The sequence below is a fragment of the Leguminivora glycinivorella genome, chromosome 2, assembly GCF_023078275.1.
Source record: "Leguminivora glycinivorella isolate SPB_JAAS2020 chromosome 2, LegGlyc_1.1, whole genome shotgun sequence".
In the NCBI taxonomy this organism is placed as follows: domain Eukaryota; kingdom Metazoa; phylum Arthropoda; class Insecta; order Lepidoptera; family Tortricidae; genus Leguminivora; species Leguminivora glycinivorella.
In genome coordinates, this window is record NC_062972.1 from 16,943,409 (window position 1) to 16,969,858 (window position 26,450).

General features: G+C 38.8%; 1 protein-coding gene across 1 annotated transcript; it reads left to right on the forward strand.

Annotated features, from left to right (window-relative positions):
* The first annotated feature begins 449 nt into the window (after positions 1-449).
* LOC125238632 (vegetative cell wall protein gp1-like) lies at positions 450-24,769 on the forward strand. Its single transcript, XM_048145998.1, has 3 exons — positions 450-509; positions 612-1,478; positions 24,605-24,769. The coding sequence occupies exons 1-3, from the start codon at positions 450-452 to the stop codon at positions 24,767-24,769; spliced, it is 1,092 nt and encodes a 363-aa protein (XP_048001955.1).
* Positions 24,770-26,450: the final 1,681 nt, after the last annotated feature.

Below are 26,450 nucleotides of genomic sequence, written 5' to 3' on the forward strand. Positions count from 1 at the left end.
ATACTGATTCTATATAAATTTCATTTGTTACTGTCCGTTTGGCCCTTATACACACATAACTTCACATAATCATAATCATAATCTTTATTGTTTGTGAGAAATGGGTTACATTGCCAGTAATACTAATTGTAACAATTTTCGTGGAATCACCAAAACTCTACCCTCTACTCTCTATAAGATAAGATATTCACACAAGTTACTCTAATCGAGATTACATTATTAATGTTGATGTTAAATAAATTAAGAAAATACCTATTAAGTATAAGTTCATTGCTGTACCATTTTCACAGTGATGTTTAAATCAAAACGTTTGTTAAGAGTCGGATTCAAAACGGTATTGCAAGTATTGCTCCGGGAACTCCGCTCCGGCTGAAAACAATTTAAGTATATTTGCTGAATTTAATAGCTTCGATTTAGATGTGGTTCATGACAGTGCACCGTGCTCCCCAATGAAGGACCATGTAGATTTAAAGGAGTCTGTGCACTTAGAGGGCGGCAGTGATCCCAGAGTGACATTGAAGGGGTCAAATAAAATTAAAAAATACTTAAAGTTAAGCAAATTTATAAAGAAATCAAAGCTTTTAGTTAAACGACAAAATTCTATGTTTAAGACAATACAGTCCAGATGTAACAGTGTCGCCTTAAGCGATGAACTTCTAAATTGTCAACACCGACTCGACCTGACAGCACAGGAGTTGAACAGTCGCTCCGATGAATTGTACAAATTAGAATCAAAACTGAAAGACCTGAATAATAGATATGAATTGACAAGTAATGCATTACACGAGTACATATCTTTTATGAATAATGTTCTAGATCCATCGAGCGGGTACCCGGTGTGTATGGACTCGCCTGCGCCTGCTCGGCGGCGCCCCGCCGCGCCGCACTCGCCGGCGCTCCGTGCCGCGCTGGCGGCGCCGGGGTCGCCCGCGCTGCGTGCCTTGTTCGCGCCGCGCCCGAGCCCCGCGCCCGCGCCCGCGCCCGCGCCCGCGCCCGCGCCCTCTCCGCGCCGCGAGCCCGAGCCCGCCGCCCGCCGCCCTGTCCCGCCGAGCCCCGCCGTCGCCGCGCCGGCTCCGTCGCCGCCGAGCCTCCTGCGGCTGGCTCTCGAGCGGCTGACCGTCGAGCCTGAGCCGCGGTCGCCGGCCCCGACACCGTCGAGCCTCCTGCGGCTGGCTCTGGAGCGGCTGACCGTCGAGCCTGAGCCTCGGCCGCCGGCCCCGTCGCCGGCGCGCGCGTCGAGCGCGGCGCCCGCCCCGGCGCCCGGCGCTCCGCGCGCTCGGAGCCGGGACCCTCCGCGGTCGACGGTCATCTATTCTGACGCAATCGGGGCCGGCCTCGGCGTGCTGCTGGGTGAATGTCTCCGGCAAAGTGTAACAAATGTGTGCTTGCGTGGTGCCTCCGTCGAATCGGTCGTGCGCCGCCTGGCGAGGGACAAGTTTGACAGTGGCACCACTCTGATTATACACCTCGGCGATAGTGTGGGTGTGAAGAGATCTCACGTGGGATCCCTCATACGCACGCTGTCCGACATTGAGCGACATGGAATTTATAAAATTATTTTATGCTCTTTTCCGTATTCTGACTCTGTTTCCCATGAGCACAACGTTAGAGTGTCGGAGTTAAATTCCATGTTGTACAATGCGACTTGTTACGAAAGCGCTTACCATTTTATTGATCTGAACATTATGTATAAAAGAAATAATTACCGTTTTAGACTAAGAGATAATTATTTGAATGTACCACGGAATTGTAAAGTGACGACAGCAAAATTACTAGCTTACAACGTAGAACCGGGGTTTTTTGACATTTCGGCCAGTGGCAACGGTGCCGGCCGCGCGGCGAGCGCCGGCGCGTGCGCAGCCTCCCCGCGGGCCGCCCACAGCATTTAAACTGACGGCTGAGACAGCGGAGAGGCCCCGTGAGCTTAGGTTAGTTCACCAAAACCTACAGGGCTTCTCCAGCAAAGAGTTAGAGGTGGTTCTTTTCTTAGAATCACAAGATATTGATGTCATGTGCGTTACGGAGCACTGGCTCAAAGAATATGAATTATTAGTATTTAATATCTGTAATTATGACATAATTAGCTCGTTCAGTAGAAAGTCCGCCATTCACGGGGGATCATTGATTATAGTAAAAAATAAATTTAAATGTAAAGAAAGAAATGACATAGTTAAACTTTCTACTGAGCGAACTATAGAAATATCATGTATAGAATTGGAGGATCACATTATAATGTGCGTCTACAGACCACCTTCGGCGGATTTTAGCGTTTTTGAGTCTGTGATGGAAGATGCGTTGAGACGAGTGTTTGTTAGCAGTAAGAAGATAATAATTTGTGGGGACTTTAATGTTAATATACTAGATCCCACGCATGGACACACAGTTAGATTCTTAAATCTTTTTCAGTCTTTTGACTTGTTTCCGCTTTTCCACGAGCCCACAAGAATTACAGCCAGTACGGCGACTTGTTTGGATAATATATTCTGTAATTGTGAAGTTGAAAAGAAAGATGTCTTTAGTTGTTTCAGCTCTGATCACTGTGGTCAGAAAGCTTATTTCCAAGTCAACATTGTAAAACAACAGCAAGCGATTACGTATAGGCCTATCACTGCTAGCCGAATGGATAAGTTTAGAGAATCTATTATATCGCAGGTACCTACTTTGACAGGTATAAGCAAGCAAGATCCTGATACATTATACGGGGAACTGTCGAGTGTCATCCACGACGTCCACAAGAATATTTTTAAGACGAAGACTGTACAGCAAGGCCAATTGAAGTCAAAGTTTAGTGACTGGGCCACCGTCGGTATCCACAGAAGCAGGAAGAGATTGTATGACCTGTATGAAATGAGGAATTTTAACCATGATGAAAATTTTACTGAATATGTAAGGAGGTATTCAAAAGTGTTTAAGAAAGTTTGCGCCGCGGCTAAGTCTGCATTCTTAAGCAAGAAGGTCAGGTCGGCAGACAATAAAATAAAAGCTACCTGGAATATGATAAACGCTGAAACCGGGAAGACGAAACCCCGTGATGGCCATTACACACTAAAAGTTCAAGACCAAGTATTGTCTGCAGACGACGATGTTGCTGGCGCCTTTCAACACTTTTTCACCAACATAGCCACTGATACTACACGGAATTTAAACTCCTCTGTAGTTAAGGCAGGTCTCTACTTGGACAATTACAATGTTAAGAAATGCAGCATGGAATTATATTTCCAATTTACTGACCCCGAAGAGATTATTAAAACTTTCAAGTCCTTAAAAGTTAAAAACAGTGAGGACATTTGGGGGATATCTGTGAAAGTCGTGTATTCAATTATTGACGTCGTGGCACCTTATCTAGCCGATGTGTTTAACGCTTGTGTTAGGGAATGTGTGTTTCCCAATCTGATGAAGTATAGTAAGGTTATTCCTCTGTTTAAATCAGGCAGCAAGGATGACCTTGGAAATTTTAGACCAATTTCCATACTTCCCGTTCTCAGCAAAGTGTTTGAGAAAATTATATTGAACCAGTTGCTTCGACATTTTAACACGAATGGATTACTTCAGCATCAGCAATTTGGTTTTACACGAGGTCGTTCGACGACAGATGCTGCCTCTGTGCTAATCAAGCACATATACGATGCCTGGGAACTCTCGTTAGATGCTATCGGTATTTTCTGCGATCTCTCCAAAGCTTTCGATTGTGTGGAGCACGACACACTACTACACAAGCTGAAGCACTACGGTCTATCCTCTAAAGCTTTACAGCTTGTTGAATCTTACTTAAACGAAAGAACCCAGAAAGTGGTTGTAAATGGTACTGAATCTAACGGTACAACTGTAAAGCTTGGAGTACCACAGGGTTCTATTCTGGGACCTTTTCTTTTCCTTGTGTATATAAATGATTTGCCATGTCTTGTAAAGAACAAATGTGAGATAGTCTTATTTGCTGATGATACTTCACTAATTTTCAAAGTTGATAGGCAACTGAGTGACTATAGCCATGTGAATGAAACTTTGAAGGAGGTACTAGAATGGTTTACAGCAAATAACTTGCTCCTTAATGCCAAGAAGACGAAATGTGTTAAATTCTCTTTACCCAATGTAAGGAAGACAGATACTACCATCACGCTGAATGGCGAAAACCTGGACCTTGTCGAGAATACGCTCTTTCTTGGTCTTACTTTAGATTGCAATCTGCAATGGGGTCCTCATATATCTGCCCTAGCAAAAAGGTTGAGCTCTGCCGCGTATGCCGTAAGGAGAATTAGGCAATTAACTGATGTGGAGACAGCTCGCCTAGTTTATTTCAGTTACTTTCATAGTGTTATGTCTTACGGCATATTGGCCTGGGGAAAAGCAGCAGATATTCAAACCATCTTCGTTCTCCAGAAACGGGCAATACGATCTATCTACAACATGGCGTCACGTGACTCACTGAAGGAACGCTTTAAGGAGATAGACATCCTTACAGTAGCTTCACAATACATACTAGATGTGATAATGTATACTCATAAGAATATAGAGTCCTTTAAGAAACTGTCAGATATTCATAGTTATAATACACGGAACAAACATAAGCTAGCGGTTTCCAAGTTTCGTCTACAGAAAGTGAAGAAATCGTTCCTGGGAAACTGTGTAACATTTTATAATAAGGTACCCTTAGAGGCATGGGATCTGCCCTTTACTTCATTCAAGAAGTACATAAAAAGTGCACTTCTCAAAAAGGGGTACTACAAAATTGATGATTACCTGGGAGATACTACACCATGGCCGACTATCCAGGCTCAAAATCTGTCATAGTTTTGCTAGCAGTGTCCCGGGAGACATTGTGTCATGCTTAAGGCGCTGTTGCTACTGGCTGTTTAAATTATTGATCCTTATTATTGTATAATTATAATTTGGTATATATATATATATTGACTTGTTGAGTACATACTAGTTATGTATTCTGTAGAATTAGTTGGAGATTGCTAGCTTAACAGTCTCTTGACGTGAAATTTGTATTTCATACGCATTTTTTTTTCTATTTCTAGTTCTTTTGACACTTGGAGAACCTTTACACCTCCAAATTTTTATTTTTTATTATATCCCATTAATTATAATTGACTGTGGGGACCTTTTACATCTCCCAAGATCTTGTTTTCAATTAAGTCAATTTAAACTATGTAACATACAAGCACGGAATGTTGTGTCTTACATCTAGGTATACCGTATTCACTTATTATTGGAATATTTAATACAGCCCGGACAGCTTGAACATGTCATGCTCGCTAAAAAGTCTTTGCTTACGGTGACGTCGTTGATCGGGTCGCCACCTTCCCGAATGAAGGTTGAGGGAGGCGATGGCTGAGATACGCGCCATATTCGTGAACGGGTGCTGTTTGTGAAGACCGGTCTGTTTCAGCTAATAGGGGCTATGCTATTCTATGTAACATTAATTTTGAATGAGATTACGTTGAGGCACTCTGTTCGGTCCTTGTTTGTTTATTTTTCTTTCTGACTCTTGGAGACCATATACATCTCCAAGGAAAAAAGTAGATTAAGTATACATATATATTTTTTTTTTCCTTTGCTTAAGACAACAAGAGTCTTTTACAACTCTAAAGTTATTTTAGTTATTCGGTTTTTTTCTTCATGTATAATTTTTTTAGATGTACTTTGACACTTAGAGACTCTATACATCTCTAACATCTCTTATTAATAATCATAATAGCTTTGTACTTTGTATAATTTCTTGTGTTAATATTTTTTTTTATGAATACTTTTGCTTATTAAATTGTATCTTGTTTTTTTTTAATGCATGTTAAATATAAGATGTAATGTTTTGAAAAGAAGTGGCCCGCCGAGTTTCTTGCCGGTCCCATAGTGGATACCCTCCTCCAACTGAGGGGGGACTGAAATCTTCTCGAGGCTGAGGCGTAGGGTTAGAGCCGGCGTAGTTTTATTTGACGTTCATAAGCGCATTGTAATATGCCTACTTGGAAAAATAAATATTTCATTTCATTTCATTTCATTTCATTTCATTTCATTTCATTTCATTTCATTTCATTTCATTTCATTTCGTAATGGCGTCTCGGTCTAGTATTAGTAATGTGCTGTACTCCTTGCATTTACTGAGCTGGTTGACCTATGTTGTTGTTTTGTGAATATTTTTCTTCAACAACTAAATGGTAAACAAGAATATAATAGCAAGAATATGGGTAGCTTTTGCACATTGTAATTTTTCCTCAGTCACCCGTTGACCACGAACGCTGTAAAGTGTTCGAAACGTCGGGATGAATTTTAAACTCATTATACGCGATTTAATCCGTTTTCATAGTTTTCATTTCATGAGTAACTATCGCGGTAACTGAAGACAATATTAACTAAATGGTTACAAATAATAATTATCATCAAATTATCATCAACATAATCTGGTCCAGGCAGGCAATTAATATAGTCGCGCGATAAATGATAAAATATCTGGCCGTCCCTATAATCGCACTTACTAATAGTGCGACAGGGACGGCCTGATATTTTATCGTCTATCGCGCGACCATGCTACCCGATCTGTACTAGCTTTTGCGCTTGCGTTAGAAAGAGACAAAAGTAGCCTATGTCACTCTCCATCCCTTCAACTAAATCCCCTTAAATAATCACGTCAATTCGTCGCTCCATTTTTTCCGTGAAAGACGGACAAACAAACAGACACATACCCTTTCCCATTTGTAATATTAGTATGGATTTGACATTATTATTTATATTTAAATAATTATATATGGATAGCCTAATTTCGTCGGTAACAGCGTGTTATGTAATGGCGTCGTTGGTGAACAGTCGCCTGTCACGCCGTGAAACTGCGTTCGGATCCCAGGATTCTATAAACTTTTTGTATTTTTTTGGATATAAGTTTCGTATTTTTTATTGACCGAGCAAGAATAGAGAGCCGAAGGTATCAATTTTATCTTAGAGAACGTATTGATTTTTTTATTGTCATTTTCATTTTCTATTTATTAAGTTGAGATATAAAACACAACTTTTAATACCCTCGCTAAATATAATATTTTCTCGAAATTACTCCTTAGATAAAAAAGTCCACTTGAGTTTTTAAAGCATTACGTTACTCAGTTAACTATTGCATTTTCATTTACTAATTTAAGATTTCAAAAGCGATTTGAATACCCTTGCTCCATCGAAAATAAACAATTAGAAAAAAAAATCATTCGAATCGTAGTTTAGAAACTAAAATTTATCTATACTTTTTGGAATTTTTCAAAATATCAGATTAGGATAATTATGTTAGAAATTCTGAGTTCGACGAACCAAAAAATTATTACCATGTAAGAGAATAGGTTTTTAATCTTTTTTGTGGAAAACGCTCAGTAACTACTGTACGAGTACATATACATTTATGTATAAATAATAAAACAAAAAATAGTGTCTCATAGTGTTGTGTTCCTGCCGGTGAGTAAGGCTGCCAGAGCTCAACGAGGGTGCGGGGTGCTGACGACGGGAGGATTTACGGAACTAATTTGTTCCGTCTATTGTCCTTTGAGTCGTCGGCAATCCAAACCCTCCTTTGAACTTGTACACTCCTTTTATTTATTAAAGAAATCCAGCATTCCGTTTTGTTAAGAGATTTTCCTGGTTTCGTTTAAGAACTCTGACAAGTTTTAAACTTGTGCTATGTGGCCACGAAATTCTAAGCCAGTAAGTACATCAAAGAAGATGAACGGAGGCTGTAATTTAAATAAACTCGGTCCAAAAATAATGTCGTAATCCATCTCTGAGATTCTTCCTTCATAATTCCTTGCCGACGCGACTAGGGTTGCCTGTTAAAATAAACAATATTAATTTTTCAGTACAGATGGTGCTAAACTCACACTAGTGCGAAAACTGGTTCATTTTGTGTCAGGTCGAAACTACAGATCCTGGTGGAAAAGAGAAAATAAAGTCTGTAACGTATAGGTCAGGATTGCGGATACTAACTTTTTCACACACCAACTGGATGCATGGCTCACTCGATTCTTCGAAAACGAATGAGAATTTTGAAATTTAAATCCGATATATGTGAAAAACGCTGTGACGCTAGAACGTTCTAGGACCGGGCCAAAGCGTTATATACTTAGATTTATAAAGAAAATACTCTAAATCATGATTTGTCAATCATGTTATGTGCAAACAAAACACCAAAAATAAAAATAAAAGTTTACGGCGCTCGGTCCAGCGTGCACGAACAATCCTTTAGAACCATATTGACGGTTTTCCATATTAATGTTATACTCGTTTTCCCATTATTCAGCTTTTCACATCTCCAAATCAACGTTACGCAATCTCTTAAAATAATTAGCTCATTAAAATTAATGTCGGCAATCTGACTCAATTTCGTGGCAACCCTAGCATTAAGGCCTGTGAAAAATGAACAGAAATTAATTCAGGAAAATTAAAATTCCTTAACCGCTTATTCTTTCAAATTTTTCGGCAGACATCTTGGATAAGTATTTATTTCAAAACGTGACGGAATTTGTTTAGATAGACTACAAAAAAAATATTTAATGACGGTACATATAAGTATACACTTACAATAATCCTACAAACTTATTTTATGACTTAACTTACAATTTATGTATTTTTAAATTAAAGGAAAAATGGAAACATTCACACCTCCGGCAGGACTCGAACCTGCGACCTTTGGCCTTGCCGGGGCCATCACGGTTCCAACTGCGCCACAGAGGCCTGCTGGTTGATAGATCCAGGATCTATTCTTACGGGTAGATGTTTGCTATAACGCCACCCTAAGGCGGTTGAGAATTGAGGGAAGGCATGGGTAAATTCGCACACATCCAGCAGGCTTCCGTGGCGCAGTTGAAAGCGTGATGGCCCCGGCAAGGCCAAAGGTCGCAGGTTCGAGTCCTGCCGGAGGTGTGAATTTTTCCATTTTTCTTTTAATTTAAAAATATGTAATATCGCTCGCAGACGTTTCTGCATGATAAAAAACAAATTTACAATTTATGTTTATTCGAAAAGTTGTTGCTAACAATGTTTAAGCTTTTTGAATAATTAAGCGAAAAACCTGATTGATGAAACAGGTACCTACCTATAGTCTTAGTACTCTAGGGTTAAGTTCAAGAACTATTAATTAGCGCTAAAATATTATAACATCGACCATGAGACCCAAAGGTCCATGCAAATTACCTTAGACTTTTTTAAATATTATACCTATAAATGGTTACCTTACTCCTAGCCACAGACTAGCCAAAGCCAAAGAAGTGGCCTACGATGGAGTGAGCTCGTCCAGAAGATGCCTATTTATTTACCCCTGATTTGAAGGTTGCCGGGTTTTATTAAAAACTATGCAGTTACATATATCCGCTCAAACTATATTATTAATAAAGTATAGTGATTTTACCAGCATGACCCTTTAATTATTTTGCAAATAGGTACTTGTAAAGTGATTAGTCTACAAATGATAACCTGTTCAAGTAAAGACAGCTTATCTCAGCCAACATGGTTCACATTAGAGCATCGAGGTCCCGAATGCATTCCAAGCGGAGATAATGGGATTGTAACCGCCGCGCTCCTTCCATTTCTCATTCTCGTGGTCCCAAACACAGGTTTTCTATAGCAACGACTTGATGGAATATGTGCTGGTTTTTCTTGTGAGTAGTTGTAATTTGCAACCTTGGCAATAGAAAAAAAAATGTAGGCATTGCATTGCCAGTTGGTAAAGATTTGTAACTTACATGACATACTCGTACATACATAAAATAACCAACGCCTGAATTGCAAAAAGAACTAGACAGTGCGTATGAAACTGCTCATGTTCCACTCTTAATATGGGGGTTAATGTAAACACAATTGTGATATGGCAGTGACAGGTTGTTAGCCTGAGAACTCAATTGTGGTGTGGGATAATCCCACAACCAACTTCTACGGCACCAACGGAAGAAAAGGGGATGTAAAATTCTGAAACCCGAAATAAATCTGATTTACAAACCTAAAGACGATCAAAATTTAGTTATATTCCGGTCTTAGTATTTCAACTGTGTTGTTAGTCGAGTAATAACCTCAAAATGCAAGCATTAATAGTTATTTGTTATACAATTAGGAGGAGGTAGGGCAAAGCGAATGATATTCCGCTTTGTGTGGTAGGGCACAGCACAGCACAGCGGATATCGTCTCGCTCGAATCTAGAGCAGAGCCCAACTGGGGTAGTACCTCCGCCTTACAGAAGACCGCAGCCAAATAGCACTAGACCCTACTCATAGTGTTGTGTTCCTGCCGGTGAGTAAGGCTGCCAGAGCTCAACGAGGGTGCGGTGTGCTGGTGACGGGAGGACTTACGGAACTAACTTGTTCCGTCTATTGTCCTTTGAGTCGTCGGCAACCCGAACCCTCCTTAGAACTTGTACATTCCTTTTTGCTGTGTACTTAACACAGCAAAAGGGAGTGTACAAGTTTCTAATAGGGTGGCAACGCGCTTGTGACACTGTTTGAGTTGCAGGCGTCCATAGGTTACGGTGACCGCTTTACATCAGGCGGGCCGTATGCTTGTTTGCTACCGACGTAGTATAAAAAAAAAGTTGAACCACGAGCGAAGAGAGTAGAATAGAATCCCGAACTTGCGAGTTTTTTAACACACGAGAAGTAAAATACATTTGCATCCGAGTGTAACACCAAACTTTTCCCCTCACTATAGCGAGGAAACTACAGCGCAAAAAACGCGTTTATCACTGCTTCCAGTAGTTCCACAGGTGGTAAATCATCTTTATTACTAGATTCACCTACTTTTATCAATTTTAAAGCAGTTAATTTGACTTTATTCAAGGTCAAATTGCTTTACCCACTAGTGGATAAAATGCGTTTTTACCCGCTGTTATTAAAGGACAAAACACGTGTTTCCGAGCTAGTGAGGGGAAAAAATATTGATTAACCTTAAGCACTCGTTCGAGTTCCACTGGTAATATACATTACATACCATATTCCTTGGCAATATCCGCCCGACAGATGTCCAGGCTTATCGCAAGACAAATTTAAATGGCAAATGAGAGGAAAGAATATGGATACCAGAACGATTCTGGTAAAGCACGCTTTGAATAAATGATTGAGCTTTTAGAGAGCTTCGGAATATTATACATTTTGTTAGACTATGAGTAGGCGGATAATGTATTGAGTGTCAAAATCATAGATAAAACATTTTTCATCACATTTGCTGTTTAAAGGTCTCATTGCATCTACGTGTACTGAAGAATAATGTACTATTTTATTCCCAAGGGAGTAATGGATTTAGTTTTAAAAATTAATACAATCCGTACAATACTTCAGGCAAAGGATGTTTCAATCAGCCAAGGATTTTGTGCACAACTAAAATTTGACTATTAAGCTATAAAAAATGATAATATATGGATACCAGATATGGATACCAGAACGATTCTGGTAAAGCACGCTTTGAATAAATGATTGAGCTTTTAGAGAGCTTCGGAATATTATACATTTTGTTAGACTAATAGGCGGATAATGTATTAGTGTCAAAATCATAGATAAAACATTTTTCATACATTTGCTGTTTAAAGGTCTCATTGCATCTACGTGTACTGAAGAATAATGTACTATTTTATTCCCAAGGGAGTAATGGATTTAGTTTTAAAAATTAATACAATCCGTACAATACTTCAGGCAAAGGATGTTTCAATCAGCCAAGGATTTTGTGCACAACTAAAATTTGACTATTAAGCTATAAAAAAAATGTTATACGGTATGAAAAATGCATTTTATTTATGTTTTACAATTATTTCAGTGTGTTTTACATTTATTGTGTAAATTTCACGTAGATAAATCGTTATAATTTGCAATCTGGCAGGAAATTGTGACGGCCATCTCGATTTGCGCTTGACCGCGTTGCCATAGCAACGGGCAGTACAACACCGCCATTCATTGAAGCTTTTGCCTTATTTTTTTCTCTTTGTTTTCCTCTCAAATGTGATAAAAAATATTGTGTGTAACTCAGGAGGTAAGGATTATGTAAACTCGTGTCTATAACTATCTCCAGCCTGCGGCTGTCGCGACTTATTAACACTCGTTGACAAAATTCCCCTTACCTCCCTTGTTGCACAATATACTATATTTTGAATGGTCGAAATTAGCGAACAGTTCAAAGGACTAAAAAAGGCTATTGAATCGAGTTTTATGTTAGAGAGAGTTTTATGTTTCAATATTTTATTCTTATCTCTTTACTGTTAATGGTTACATTGGTGTCACTCGCATAGCGTGTTAACTTGTTGTCTAGGTGTTTATTTATTTATGACGGGGGCACAAACATCGGCTATAAGCTTACCATTATTAGCAAACAATTTCTAACGTATTAGAACTTAGAACGCGTTACTCTAACGTGTAAACATGTTCTAATAGGTGACCATTTGCGGTCGCTGTTCGGTTTCATGTAATGAACGTCATTTTCCAATAATTTTCCGTAACGTTTTACGCTATCGTGTCACGTATTTAAAACTAAATGGTATACACTTGTTAGCGCTGAGAATGCCGTGTTATAATTAACGTCGTATTCAAATGAACCAGAATAAGGAAGCTACAAACAGTCTCCGACCGGACAATTTATTTCTAATTTTATATTGTAAGTATATTTGACTTGTAATAAATTAGTACCTATCCCTACAAAGACTGGGAAACCACTCCGATTCCCAGAAGCTTATATTTTATCAGAAATTTCTCAAAATGAATTTCGTTAATTTATTATATCTGTTCCTCTGGGGCCAGCTTAATACCAACGATAACCTCTGAAATCGGGGAAACGTTTCAAGATCGAATATCGAATTTGATGACAGTAACGTCTAATCTATTGGTAATTATATTCATAATATATAATTATGCAATTAACTACGTGTTAGCAACAGATGCTTGTATTATTAATATAACTGACCACTCACAATGGGCATCATTCACAATGCCCGGGCATTTTGTACTGCTGCAAAAGTGCATGGATAAACTATGAATGAATTCATTGATAAATTCGCTATGCACTTTTACAGCTGATAGTACTTACATACTATGTCTTTCCCATCACGGAACAATGGTATTCCGGACCTTTGGGAGGCGTGCGCGGGGCCGAAGCCAACGCGTAGAGCCCCTTTCGACACTTTAATGAAATGTAAGGGGTACACCGAACGGATGTTGCCCTTGCCCGTATCATGGGACACACGCAGAGGCAGCACCCGCCAGGGTGTAAGGACTATTTGAGAGTTAATGGAATCTAAAATGAACTGGTCTATTTTGATGAAAGTGATGGACTAAATACTGGGCTATGGATAAAAAACCGGACGCCTGCCTAATAAAACGGTATCCAATTTTATTTCCGGCAGACGGTGACTCGTCCCCACAAGATGGGCCCCCACAAAAAGCGACATCCAAGATGGCTCAAGGGCAACACCGGTGTGAGAACTCAAGGGTGTCGAGAGGTGTACACCGCTTTCTGCCCAGTGGCTGTGAAGCCACTGCACCAACTCGCGTCTTATGCAAATTTTCACTTCCACCCCTGGGGCATGTAGCCCTAACGACTCCACTCTGGACGGCCAGCCAGAGGTAGAGAGTACTGTCCCACCCACCCGCCTTACGGGTAACAGGACTCCCCAGGAGCACTCGGGTACGTGGGGTCGCTGTTCCCCAACAGCTCGCCACAAGCTGCCCTGCGTTGACTGATTGCACTGGTAAAACCAATGGGCAATGGGGTCGTCACATCCCTACGCCTATCACATACTATTATTATTATTTTGTAATTATTGTTCGACATCTATTTTTTTTAAATTAATTATTGAATTTGTTTGAGAGTATTTTCTATTTTTATAATGTAATATTGTATTGTGGGTACAATTTATGATGATTTAACTTTAACCTTGACATGTAAAAATTTTAATTTTATGAATAAATGAATATGAATATGAATATATGAATATACTTAGTGACCGATTTATCACTTGGTGACTTGGATGTACAGATGACTGTACATATCGTATCCTTATTATTTATTTATTTATATTTAATATCGTCTAATCTTGGCACTAAAAAAGACGGCAAATTCGAAAAATGTAAGGTTCATCGACCAATTAATTGTCTTTTTAAAGTGCGTGCCTTTCTAAATGAGCCATAACAATTAAAAGTAGATTGAAAATGTAAAGGCGAAGGTTTAATTCCCACCGAAAATTTCACGACTTTTTTAACCCCCGACGCAAAAACGACGGGGTGTTATAAGTTTGACTTGTCTGTCTGTGGGTATCTCTATCTGTGGCATCGTAGCTCCCAAATGGATGAAACGATTTAGATATTTTTTTGTTTGAAAGCTGAATTAGTCGGGAGTGTTCTTAGCCATGTTTCATGAAAATCGGTCCACTATGTCGGGGCTTTTTTCAAAATTTTAATTTTGTGGTTATTTAGTGTTGAGATTTTGTTAGCCTGTAGTATGTTTCATGAAAATCAAGAAGATTGAAAACCCACTAGGTATATGTCGCAAGGGTCCATAAACATATTTTTTCATAAGAAAATTTTAATTTTGTGGTTATTTAGTGTCAAGATTTTGTTGACCGTCTATACTGTAGTACCCCATGTAGAAATTGATAATGGAATTCCTGCAACATGAAATAGAATATACTTGAAATAAAGTTTAAATGGGCATAATATAAAACTATATACATATAATACACGTTTCTATTTTGTTGATAACACAATAAGTTTCTTAAATTTCAGTCAGGGCGTTTCAGTGACAAGGTGATTGAAAACCATCGCTGTCAGGATCGAACCTTTAGCGCACTACCATGTGGACTACGTCTTGACTTGCTGCGCAAGTATTCGTATAATATTCACCTAAGTCCATACAAATGACCATATTTTATGTTTACGTATTCGAGTTGTATTTAAACATTTAAACAAATGAAAATATTTTATAAACACATTGATATAAACTCGTTTGTTAACACATTAATAAATTGCTAGACCCCTATTCAACAATTCGAGTTGTTAAAGTTTCGAGTAAGAAATTGAACACTCCAAATCATATCATTTCTATGACGAGGAAACCAATTAACGAAGGAAGATTGCAGTATCAAACTTTTATCATAGCTACCAAGAAAATGTAGTACTTATCAACTAACTTCTTCTACATGTGAGATAAAATTTAATTAAAAACGAAGACTGTGAGTTCAAGTCTTACCCAGAGCAGTATTTTTTTATTCATTTCTTGCGAATAAATATTTCATTTCATTTCATAGAGAACATTGGAAACCCTGAACTACGTCGAAAACTTTCTATTTGAATTTGCACGGAAGTAATATAAAGTTTTTATTTACAGAGAAAATTGTTAGGAAATTCCTTGGTAAACATTTGATTTAGTTTTCTTTACTGGGCACAGCCTATTTTCAAGTCAGAAGATTCAAATAAAGCATTTTTTTAAAGATATATTATGTTGTTAGCTTAATTAATAACAGTATCTAATTATTATTATTTTTTACTTAAAATTGCGTATAAATTATATTAGCCTTGCCAAGTAGGATGATGAATGAATTCTAACAACTGTGAATAAAAATACAGTGTCATATAAAATGTAAAAAATGGTATCTCACTACGCTCAGGATGCTCTTAACGCTCACTAGATCATGATATTTTCCTTCTTACCGTGGGGGCCGGTCAATCCGTGTAATAAATAATGTCCTATATTATTTATTTATTTAAACCACGAAAACCAAATCAATCTAGGAGGTAGGTAAATAGGGCATAGTGATATACCGCTTTGATTGGTAGGCACAGCACAGCGGATATCATCTCTCTCGAATCTAGAGCAGAGCTCAACTAGGGAAATACCTCCGCCTTACAGAAGGCCGCAGCCAAATAGCACTAGACCCTACTCATAGTGTTGTGTTTCTGCCGGTGAGTAAGGCTGCCAGAGCTCAACGAGGGTGCGGTGTGCTGGTGACGGAAGGATCTATGGAACTAATTTGTTCCGTCTATTGTCCTTTGAGTCATCGGAACCCGAACCCTTCTTGGAACTTGTACACGTTTTTAATGGGTTCGCGCGCCGGTGACACTCCTTGAGTTGGAGGCGTCCATAGGTTACGGTGACCGCTTTCCATCAGGCGGACCGTATACTTGTTTGCCACCGACGTAGTATAAAAAAATTCTATATCAAATCACGAAAATAGAATTTAATGTTAGCTCGCGGAGTGAACCGTCATTTATAAGCTTTTCACGCTGCTGTGTCAAAAAGATGAATTCTGAATTCTGACATCTTATTCCGATATCGGCAATATTCAGACTTCTCTATTAATGTTGACAGCACTTTATACTTAGCGGAGCTGTTTATTTCTCTTCCTTTTGAATTTCAGCCCACTCAACTGGTTTGATTCTGCTGTATAAGTAAAGTGAAAACCGAGATTTTTGATGAGTGATTCTGTTTAACGAAGTGACTAGTTTCGAAAATTTTTGAATGTAATCGTACAATTACGATACAAGTTTGAAAAAAGGGATCTTTATCGGTATCGTACGTTACTCTCCTCGGTCGTGTTTTAATTTATCGCCACTCGTTTCGAATTTCCTCTTTTCCGCACTTGTATCGCATAAATCGCATTGTACATTTAATTAGCCTCTTTGTTATTACTGTATCTTATGGAAATATGACAATCTACAGTATTTACGTATTATTTTTTGTAATAAAACAACAATACCTACCTTGAAATTGATACAATTTTGTATCTTTTACTTGTAAGTTCGTTGGCAGGTAATATGTATTACATATAGGTATCTAGATAACTTTATATATTTAGGAACGTTTATTACACGTATTAAAATAAAACAAGTGAAGTTTCCTCCACTGTCACTAGATATTCAATGTTTTAATGTTTTGATGTTTATTAGGGCACAAACGGTACAATTTATCTTATAAAATAATATTATCAGTTAATACAAGAACCAATGAAGATACCACAATTTGTTCAATAGATAATAGCTACTTAAAAAACCCTCCTATCTATTCTATTCAAATCTCCATAAAAAAACCTCACTCAGTTCGGTTCCTCTGCTTCCAGTTCTATTCAGATGAAAAAGAGACACCGTCTATTTCACCATCTCGCTTTTTCTCATAGATGTTGTGTATGAGAAAACGGGACGGGAGATATAATCTGTTAACAAGGCGCCCTAATTGCACTCGCAACCGTCGCGGGCTTTGCGAATGCTCTGCCACAGATTACATGAATTACAGATGGTGCTTTTTTTTACGCATGAATTACAGATGGTGCTTTTTTTAGTGCGAGAAGTGGTTCATTTCTTGTCAGGTCGGAACTTCGGAGGGCCATCTGTACTGAAAAACGTGGTATGACACGTGCGAAAAGGAAAATCTGTAACTCCGCTAAAAAGCATACGGCCCGCTTGATAGCACATAGACATGCCAAGATTCAGCATATTCGTCAACTATTCGGTATATCCGGTCTATTTGCCGGCCCCTTTGCCGAATTTTCGGTATTTGGCCAAATATTGCTCACTACCGGGACAAAACCACTATTCTGGACATGTAATAAACTAGTAAGCATTAGATATCCGAAGCATGTTGCCCCTAACTCTCTGCCAAACCTCGGACAATGGCGATCAAATATATGAAAGAGGCGCGTTACTACGCACACAGTCTAAGCTCGTGTAGGTAAACGCGTACCATGCTTGTATGAGATATGACAGGTCGACTGGTCGCGTTTGTGACAGGCTGTAAAGTGTCATGTGAGGCAACCGAGATCGGGTGGGTGGCACTTTCAGCGGGGAGCGGGAGTAGACATACAGTACTGTACGATAGTAGGTACTCTTTATTATTAACAAAAACTCCATATAGACAGCAGTGGCGGGGCGTCGATACAACTCGATTCCCTATGGATTCCCTAAAATTCTCCAGTATCTATAGAAGTTCATACAAACAGATCCCAAAAACCCTTCCAGCTTTATCAACGACTATTTTCACGCCACGCCACTGATAGACAGCTACAGTCTAAGAAAATAACGTACCTCAGAACCATATAGAAAAAGGTACGGTGGCCAAGATGGCGTTACACCTTTGGGGGACGCTCAGCTAGATGGCGCTAATATTAATATTTGACATTTTAACACATATCAAGCTAAGGATATGGGCCAAATTGTCAAAAGTCTCAAAACTGAGGTTTAGAAGTTTTAAGCCTGTGTCCAGAGATGGCAGTATGTGTACTGTGATTACATATTTTACTTTGACAGTAACTCTCTATAATACTTGATCCTCTTTGATTATACTGTGACTGTGCACCCTCGTTGCCGTATCTTCTTTCCCGTTTAATCCACGTCTGGCGCTCCACTCCGCTCTGCGTTAATTAGTCGGATTATTAGACGTTCAAGTAGTACGCCCGCCGCTGCTACTCACCACCCTGAGTAGTTTACACGTGCTTTTTATAACGTTTATAACATTTTGTTACTCATCAGGAAAGTTACAACATGCAGTTAATTAAGGTGACTTTAATTATAATTGTAAAGTTATAAAAGTGATAGCGTTAAAATTAAAAAAGAGATTATATTGTTGTAAACGCTAGTACGTTATCATTCTGAAAACTGAAAAATTAACTTTTATTAGTTGAGTTGATAGAATTATTACCACATGGTATACTTTATTCACATATTTACTCGATCGATATCTACGATCTCCAACTGAGGGAGGACTGAAATCTTCTCGAGGCTGAGGCGTAGGGTTAGAGCCGGCGTAGCTTTATTTGACGTTCATATGCGCATTGTAATATGCCCACTTGAAAAATAAACATCTCATTTTCATTTACACATAGATACCTAGTTCTTTATAATTATAGGACGGCGCCTAGCCAACATGCCAATCGTTAACGCCGTAGCGATAGATACGCTTGTGTCTATCAGTCGCATTAATAAGTGATAGAGAGTTTTCGTTTCATTTTCTAAAAAGTAAACGTTGGGCATCTAGGCAAAGTTTCATTATCAGCTGCTAAGGGGTTATCATTAACCACAATTCTTTATAGCTGAGTTACACTTATTTCATTACGAGTAACATTTCAATTACGTTATACTCGTATTTGTACCACATTAATAAGGCTGGTGCCTCTAGCAGAACATTCAAAAAACTAAACGTGACTATTATCACAGAATATATGTGTCGCTTAACTTCAAACCTGGGTAAATCCATTCTGCTTTAAGGTTGAATATATAAAAAATATAATATGACCTGAAAAATAATCAAGCTTATAGCAGAATGGATTTACCCAGATTTGAAGTTAAGCGACACATATAATAGTACAAGTACAGAAGGCCCACTGCTTTGATGTTCACGAAATGCCGCCTTTTGAATGCCTACAAAATTCTAACAAAGAAACGAGCCGCACGTGCGCAGCGTCGGACGATAGGGTTGCCTATGGATTAAAACGAATTAATACTCAGATAAAATGTTAGACTAGTATATTCCAGTCTTGGGTACTTTCTAGATATATATACAGTATATACATATATATATTTGTAGTCCCAACATCACAAGCCTTATTGAACTTTTCCGTGGGATTAATCAATAGTAAATCTGTGTAAGACTGTCCTATTTTATTCATGATGACAAGCATTAAAACATCGCATAAAAAACTTAAAAAAAAACTCGCGACGTAAAGTAACAATAGAAAGTGCGAACGTGCATTCTGTGAGAACGTGCGCCACCCCTGATTAGGCCGCGAACTCGCGGCCGCCAGCATGTACTTGTGGCGCGGCGATAGAATGGCGGAGTGAGCCGCCCCCTATTATGGAATAGGTATTATAAGGTAACCTATACCTACTCGTAGTATCTTTTATTTTATACTCCAACGATTAAAAACGCTTGAGATTGACAACATTGGCATCTTGTTTATATCGCCTTAGGAAAAACATTGGTAACTATATTTCGGTAATGACTAGGTAATTAGTAATTACCGTATTACTAATTACTTGCGAAACTCTAACAAAACTGCACATTTTCCGCAAAACTCACTTTCGAACTAGCGAGCTCCAAACAAACCAAATTTATCCTTTAGTCATTTCTTAGCGGCTGTCTTCAGCCCGCTTTTAAATCTGAATTGAATTCGTATTGGATCCCGTTCAGTATTCGGCAAGCGCGCGCTTATTCGATTTGTTGCCAGTACGGGGTTTGAGTTTGTAAAGCCTGGGGATCTGGGTGACACTGGAGGAGGCATGTTACTGTTTTTTCATCACGCTCGCACACTAAATGTGCTATTGCACGCAGGCGGAGCGTGAGTTATAGAAAAATCGTTCTCCCTAGGGAGTTAAGAAATTTCTAGTACTGCATTGAACTCTTTTTTATCTTTTTGCATATTTTTTATAATGCAAGTGTGATGAAAAACATTGTGTGTAACGGGAAGTATGAATACTAACTCGAGTCTTTATATCGCTCCGGCAAGCTGTCGCGATTTAACTTACTCTCGTTAGTAATATGCAACTTCCTCCCTTGCTGCACAATGTAGGTACTATTATTGTAGCTCTGTAGTGACAGCTTAGTAGCAAACCAACCGCGATAAAAATGGAATTGGGGCAAATATTTATTCTTAATTTTACCTTCTATTGTCCGCTAGTATACAATAGTCAGAATAAGCACAAAAGTGCGCTATCACATTAACTTTGAAGGCGTGGCGACCGCGCATCGAATTCGCCGTGAGTACGCAACGGACTAGCCGCGAGTGCACCTAGTATGTATTTTCGAGCGAATTCGTTGTGTTGAAACTGTAGAAAGAGACTTCACCGCGAGTGCTTAACGTCTTCGCCGCGAGCAAAGAGCTCTAAAATATTAGGCGCACTCGCGCAATGCCGCGAAGTTTTTCGTCGTTTGTTGTTTACAAAAAGTCTAAAAATTTGCCTAGAAAATATACAGTAAAATTATTTTGTCTGTATTTAGTTGCTAAAAAATTTTACCTCAGGGGTACAAAAAGAAAAAAATACTTTCTATACACACTAAATAGAAGTATCGCAGACATGCCATAAGCCATAACAGTTTATGGGAATTAATGTATTATTTCCGGTAGAAAGTGAGAACAAAGCATTTTTTCGAGCTCAGTTCTATTCATACTCGCAGTCAAATCTATGAGTACCTCTCGAAAGAAGCTCTATTCAACAGGAACTTGGTAACTAGATATTCTAAGAGTGAACTTATAACAAGGATTACGTCTCCGGCGAGTTCTTAAGAGAAATGCAATCTGCTCAAGAATAAATTAGCAATTTGTTATGAATAAACTTCTAGGCGACCCAATGAACTAGAGTTTTGTTTAAATGAATAATTTATTTAGGAATGAAAAAAGTGCGGAAATGTAGTTCCACGGGTTTTATACTGCCATATCTGCACCGGTAGCATGGTCGTGCGAAAAACGATAAAACATCAGGCCGCCCCTATCGCACTTACAAAAAGTGCGAAAGGGACGGCCCGATGTTATATCATTTGTCGCGGGACCATGATTGCCTGCCTGGACAAAGCTCGAAAGATATCGATTTGTCAGTGTGAAAAGTTTAGTGATATTAAATAAGTACTATCTTTTTTGTTGACGATCGGTCTGGTTTTGTGGTTTGTGATAATGTTTGCTAAGCTGATGGTCCCAGGTTCGAATCCCGGTTAAAGGGTTTTTATTTGTATGACGAGCACAATATGCTCGTATTATCGTTATCTGAGTACCCACAACACAAACCTTCACGTCCTCACCGTGGTACTCAGTCGATAATGTCAATATGTGTAAAAATGTGTAAATAGTGAAGAGAATACCTACACCAAACGAGAACGCCAAAGAAAATTCAACATTGACTTAGGTAGTTCTAACTCCAAGTAGCACTTAGACACGTTTATTACATCTATGCATTTGCTTTGACGCAGTAATGTAAGTGTCGAGTTGAATATTCGATATCTGCAGTGCTGCTTCAATAAACCCATCAGGAAGTTGTAACTAGGCTGCTGCGTTTCGATTGCCTCTCAGATACCTAATTATAAAGTGGGGTTTAAGAGTACGCTGTCAAACTAGGATAGTATTTTATTAGTAGTTTATGCGACTGATATAATATAATAAAAGGAAAACAGGTATTTAGGGTTCTCAAAGGTCGGCAACGCATAAGTGGCTCCCCTGATGTTGCTTATGTCCATGGGCGGCGATGACTGCTTCCCATCAGGCGGCTCGTCTGCTCGTTTGCTGCCTATTTCATAAAAAAAAATAATATGACGAATATACACGTTAAACTTTCGTGAGACATATTCAAATAATTAATGAATCTACGGTGAACTCCTATATACCTAAATAGGGCCTCAAATTGGCCCGAAACATGTCGCAGGAATAGCGATATGATAACGTGAGTACAACCGTAGATTCATTAATTATTTGAATATGACGAATTACTTGATATAATATTTCGAACTGGGCAACTGACCTTTGACTTTCAGTTAATTCATTTAAAAAATGCAGATGCTTGAAATCGTGAAATAATTTTTATTTACCGCTATTGATGTATAATTGATGTTTACAATACATAACAATTGGTTTTATAATATGGATGTAGATAAGTAGCAATGTACTCTTAAGTAATTCTAAATAATTAAACCGTCTCGAAATAAACACTGTGAGTGACTGTGTACTCTTAGGAACCCACTGTTCCCATATTGACATATGGGCTCCGTGGGACTTTATCAATAGAGATCTGTGTAAGAATGTCTTATGGTATTTATTTCATTCGTGATGTCTAGTTAAATAAGCATTATTAGCCATTCCACACGCGGACATCGCATATGAACCTTAAAAAAATCGCGTCGTAAAGTGACAATAGAAAGCGCGAACGTGTGTTCCGTGACAACGCGCGCCACCCCTGATTGGGCCGCGAACTCGCGGCCGCCAACATGTACTTGTAGCGCGGCGATAGAATCACGGAGTGAGCCGCCCCTGATATGGGCCATTTTTTCAAAGTTGTCCACCCCACTTTTTTTGTAACATATGTATTTTTTACGCGATTCATACTCAGAATCGCGAGGTCTTTCGATCCTGATAGGACAAAAAAAGTCCCAAAATTTCCATATACATTTTCCAGACCTTCCATTCCGTTACCGCCATACAAAATGTATGAAAAAATGGTAACGGAATGGGAAAAAACCTTGGGACACTTTTTAGGGTTCCGTACGAACCTGAGTGAAAACCACATAAAAAATTCCAAATCCAATCCAAAACTTTGAAAAAAAAATGGCCCATATAAGTATATAGCTATATTGCAAATAAAAAAATTACAATACACATCTGCCACTTCAAAACATATCTAAATTGAATAATTTAGTTTGCCGCCCCCGCTGGGCCTTTAATTGTAACGTCCAGACGCGGCCGAGTGCCACACAACTCGCAACTCGCAAGTCTCGCAACTAGGTTACGAAACTGGGGAATTAGCTGCAGCCGCTCTCGAAACTCCGCTCGGGTGCTGCTGATTGCATTTATCGAGCATCATAGTCAGGTTTCTCTGTGATATTCTTCTTATTCAAATAATATTATTGGTAGTCTGTTGGGAAAGAGAAGATTCGTGATGTATGGGGTTCAATACATTCCACGACTCTTCATTTTACGAACAGACTCTAGTAAAAACATTTATTTCATTTTGTACAGTCAGCTGCAGAGAAAAGTACACCTCCTTGCATATAAGCTGCAACTAACTGTACGTTGGTAAAAATTACGGAACGTCTAACAAAAATCTTTATTTTTAACCCCCGACGCAAAAACGATGGGGTGTTATAAGTTTGACGTGTCTGTCTGTCTGTTTATCTGTTTGTCTGTCTGTCTGTCGGTGTGTGTGTCTGTTTGTGGCATCGTAGCTCCCGAACGGATGAACCGTTTTAGATTTAGTTTTTTTTTTGTCTGAAAGCTGAGTTAGTCGGGAGTGTTCGGGTTTTTTTTTAAATTTAAATTTTGTGGTTAGGTTATTGTCGTGTACCTAGTCTAAATAAATAGCTACTCACGCCATGCTATTTGTTCATGGTGTACCACATAAAGCATAAAGATAACTAATCCAATGTGCAGCTTAATTCTAGCTGCAACTTAGGAACATATCTAAATTGAATAAGTAAGGAATTTAGTTTGCAACTAGTGGGAGTTGGGCCTGTAGCTGTAACAAAGTAGCGGCCAGTCCAGAAGTGGCCGAGTGTCGCACAACTTGCAAGTAGGTTACGAAACTGGGGAATTAACTGCAGCTCTTGCCGCTCCACTCGAGCCCGTCAATTGCATGTATAGTATACACACGACACTTTAACTATGAGGGTGCCGAAGGCACCCGGCTTAGGACAGCATGCGTCGGGTTTCGCCCGACTCTTTAAGTATGAGGGCGCCGAAGGTGCCTGGATTAGGACCGCGCGCGTATAGTGTAAAAATACCTTAACATAGGTATTACCTATGTTGAGGTATTTTCTCTAAAATATTATTCTTATTTAAATAATAGCATTCGTAATGTATAATATAATTTTAATGACTAACACAAAAATTCAAAAATTTAGTAACTTTTTTTGCGGTGTTTTCAAAACTGCTTCTCTTTTCATTGTATTATATACAGTTGCAACTTGAAAACACATCTAATTGAATAAGGGCCAGTCCAGACGCGGCCGAGTGTCGCACAACTCGCAACTAGGTTACGGAACTAGGGAATTAGCTGGAGCTCTCGCCACGCAGAAGGAACAATCGTTAAAGCTGGCGATCGAAACTCAGTCTGGCTTTGTCAGGCTACTACAGAAGAGGGATAGGGAGAGCTAGCTAGGACACGCTTACAAAACGTAAACGATTGTGATGTTGGCTAGGTATCCTGGGGAATTAGCTGCAGCCGCTCACGCCACTCCGCTCGGGCCGTCGATTGCGTTTATCTTTAATACTTTCTAATTGGATGAACACCTGTTAGTAATAGGCTATTATTACGTCATCTTACTATTTATAATGAAACGCTGGTAGCCTAGCGGTAAGTACGTGCGACTTTCGTTCCGGAGGTCGCGGGTTCGAACCCCGACTCGCACCAATGAGTTTTTCGGAATTTATGTGCGAAATGTTATTTGATATTTGCCAGTCGCTTTTCGGTGAATGAAAACATCGTGAGGAAACCGGACTAATTCCAATAAGGTCTAGTTTGGTTGGAAGGTCAGATGGCAGTCGCTTTCGTAAAAATGAGTGCCTACGCCAAATCTTGGGATTAGTTGTCAAAGCGGACCCCAGGCTCCCATGAGCCGTGGCAAATACCGGGATATCGCAAGGAGGAGGACTACTTATAATGAAACGAATTAAGTATATTATAATGGTATTGTCACTATTTCGCACAACATCAAATAATTTACAACTAACAGAAATAGTTTTAAGGGATGCAAATGAGACTGGGTATACCAATGTTTTTATAAAAACAATAAAATTAATTTAATTGATTAATCGTTTTTTAATTAATTAATTTAATATTTATTTATTAACACACAAATAAACAGTTTACATTAGAACAGTGTCCCACAAAACAGTTTTCACGGTTTGACTGTGGGATCGAGCAGTCTCTACTCTCTTACATTATCACTATTATCATGTATATATAATCAACATATAACTATATTATCTATAATACTAATTATTATATGCAGTCTTTAAGGTAACTACGTAGCTTTACGTAGTACGTAGCTTTAACATAGTAATGGTACATTTTTTGAATATTGTATAACTAGCTTTATTATTAATAGTGTGTGAACCTGCCTTAAAAATCTATATTATTTATGGTCATGGTTCGTTAATATTTCTTGTATGTGGTTAGTTTTTGCATATTGTAATTTTTCCTCAGTCGGGTCCGTTGACCACGAATGCTGTAGTGTTCGAAACGTCGGGATGAATTGTAAATTCATTATACGCGATTTAATCCGTTTCCATAATTTTATTTTATGAATAAAAGATAGTTAAATACATTGTTATATTGTTACAAGAGATTTTAAAGGCGTATAATTCATAGACCGGTACCGGTAAATAATCAGCTTCATCTATTGATTAGTATTTAATGACGTTGTATGGCTATTCATGTAAGTGTCCTGCAAGTAACGCACAAAGTAAATAAAATTGAAAATGTGGAAAGTTTAATCTAGTTCTCAGTCGAAGTTTTCTCTATATTGCGGGAGTTGTAATTTGTTCCAGAGCTGCTACACTAGCTCCGTGCATCATTTTATACCAGCAAAGTATATTCTTAGAAAACTTTAATTACTTAGTACAAACTGGTAATAACTCTGCTCTGAATTTGAACATGTGAAGCGAGTAAGGAGATATTGCGATGGAGTTATTGGAGTCGTGCAGTGTACGCGGTGATCTACTTACATATAAACGTAAAAAAAATCGTTACTGAAATGAAATGAGCTTTTCTACGAAAGATTCTAAAATATACCTGTGTGCAGGCTAGCGCAGTAAATGCACGGATGATGTTAGT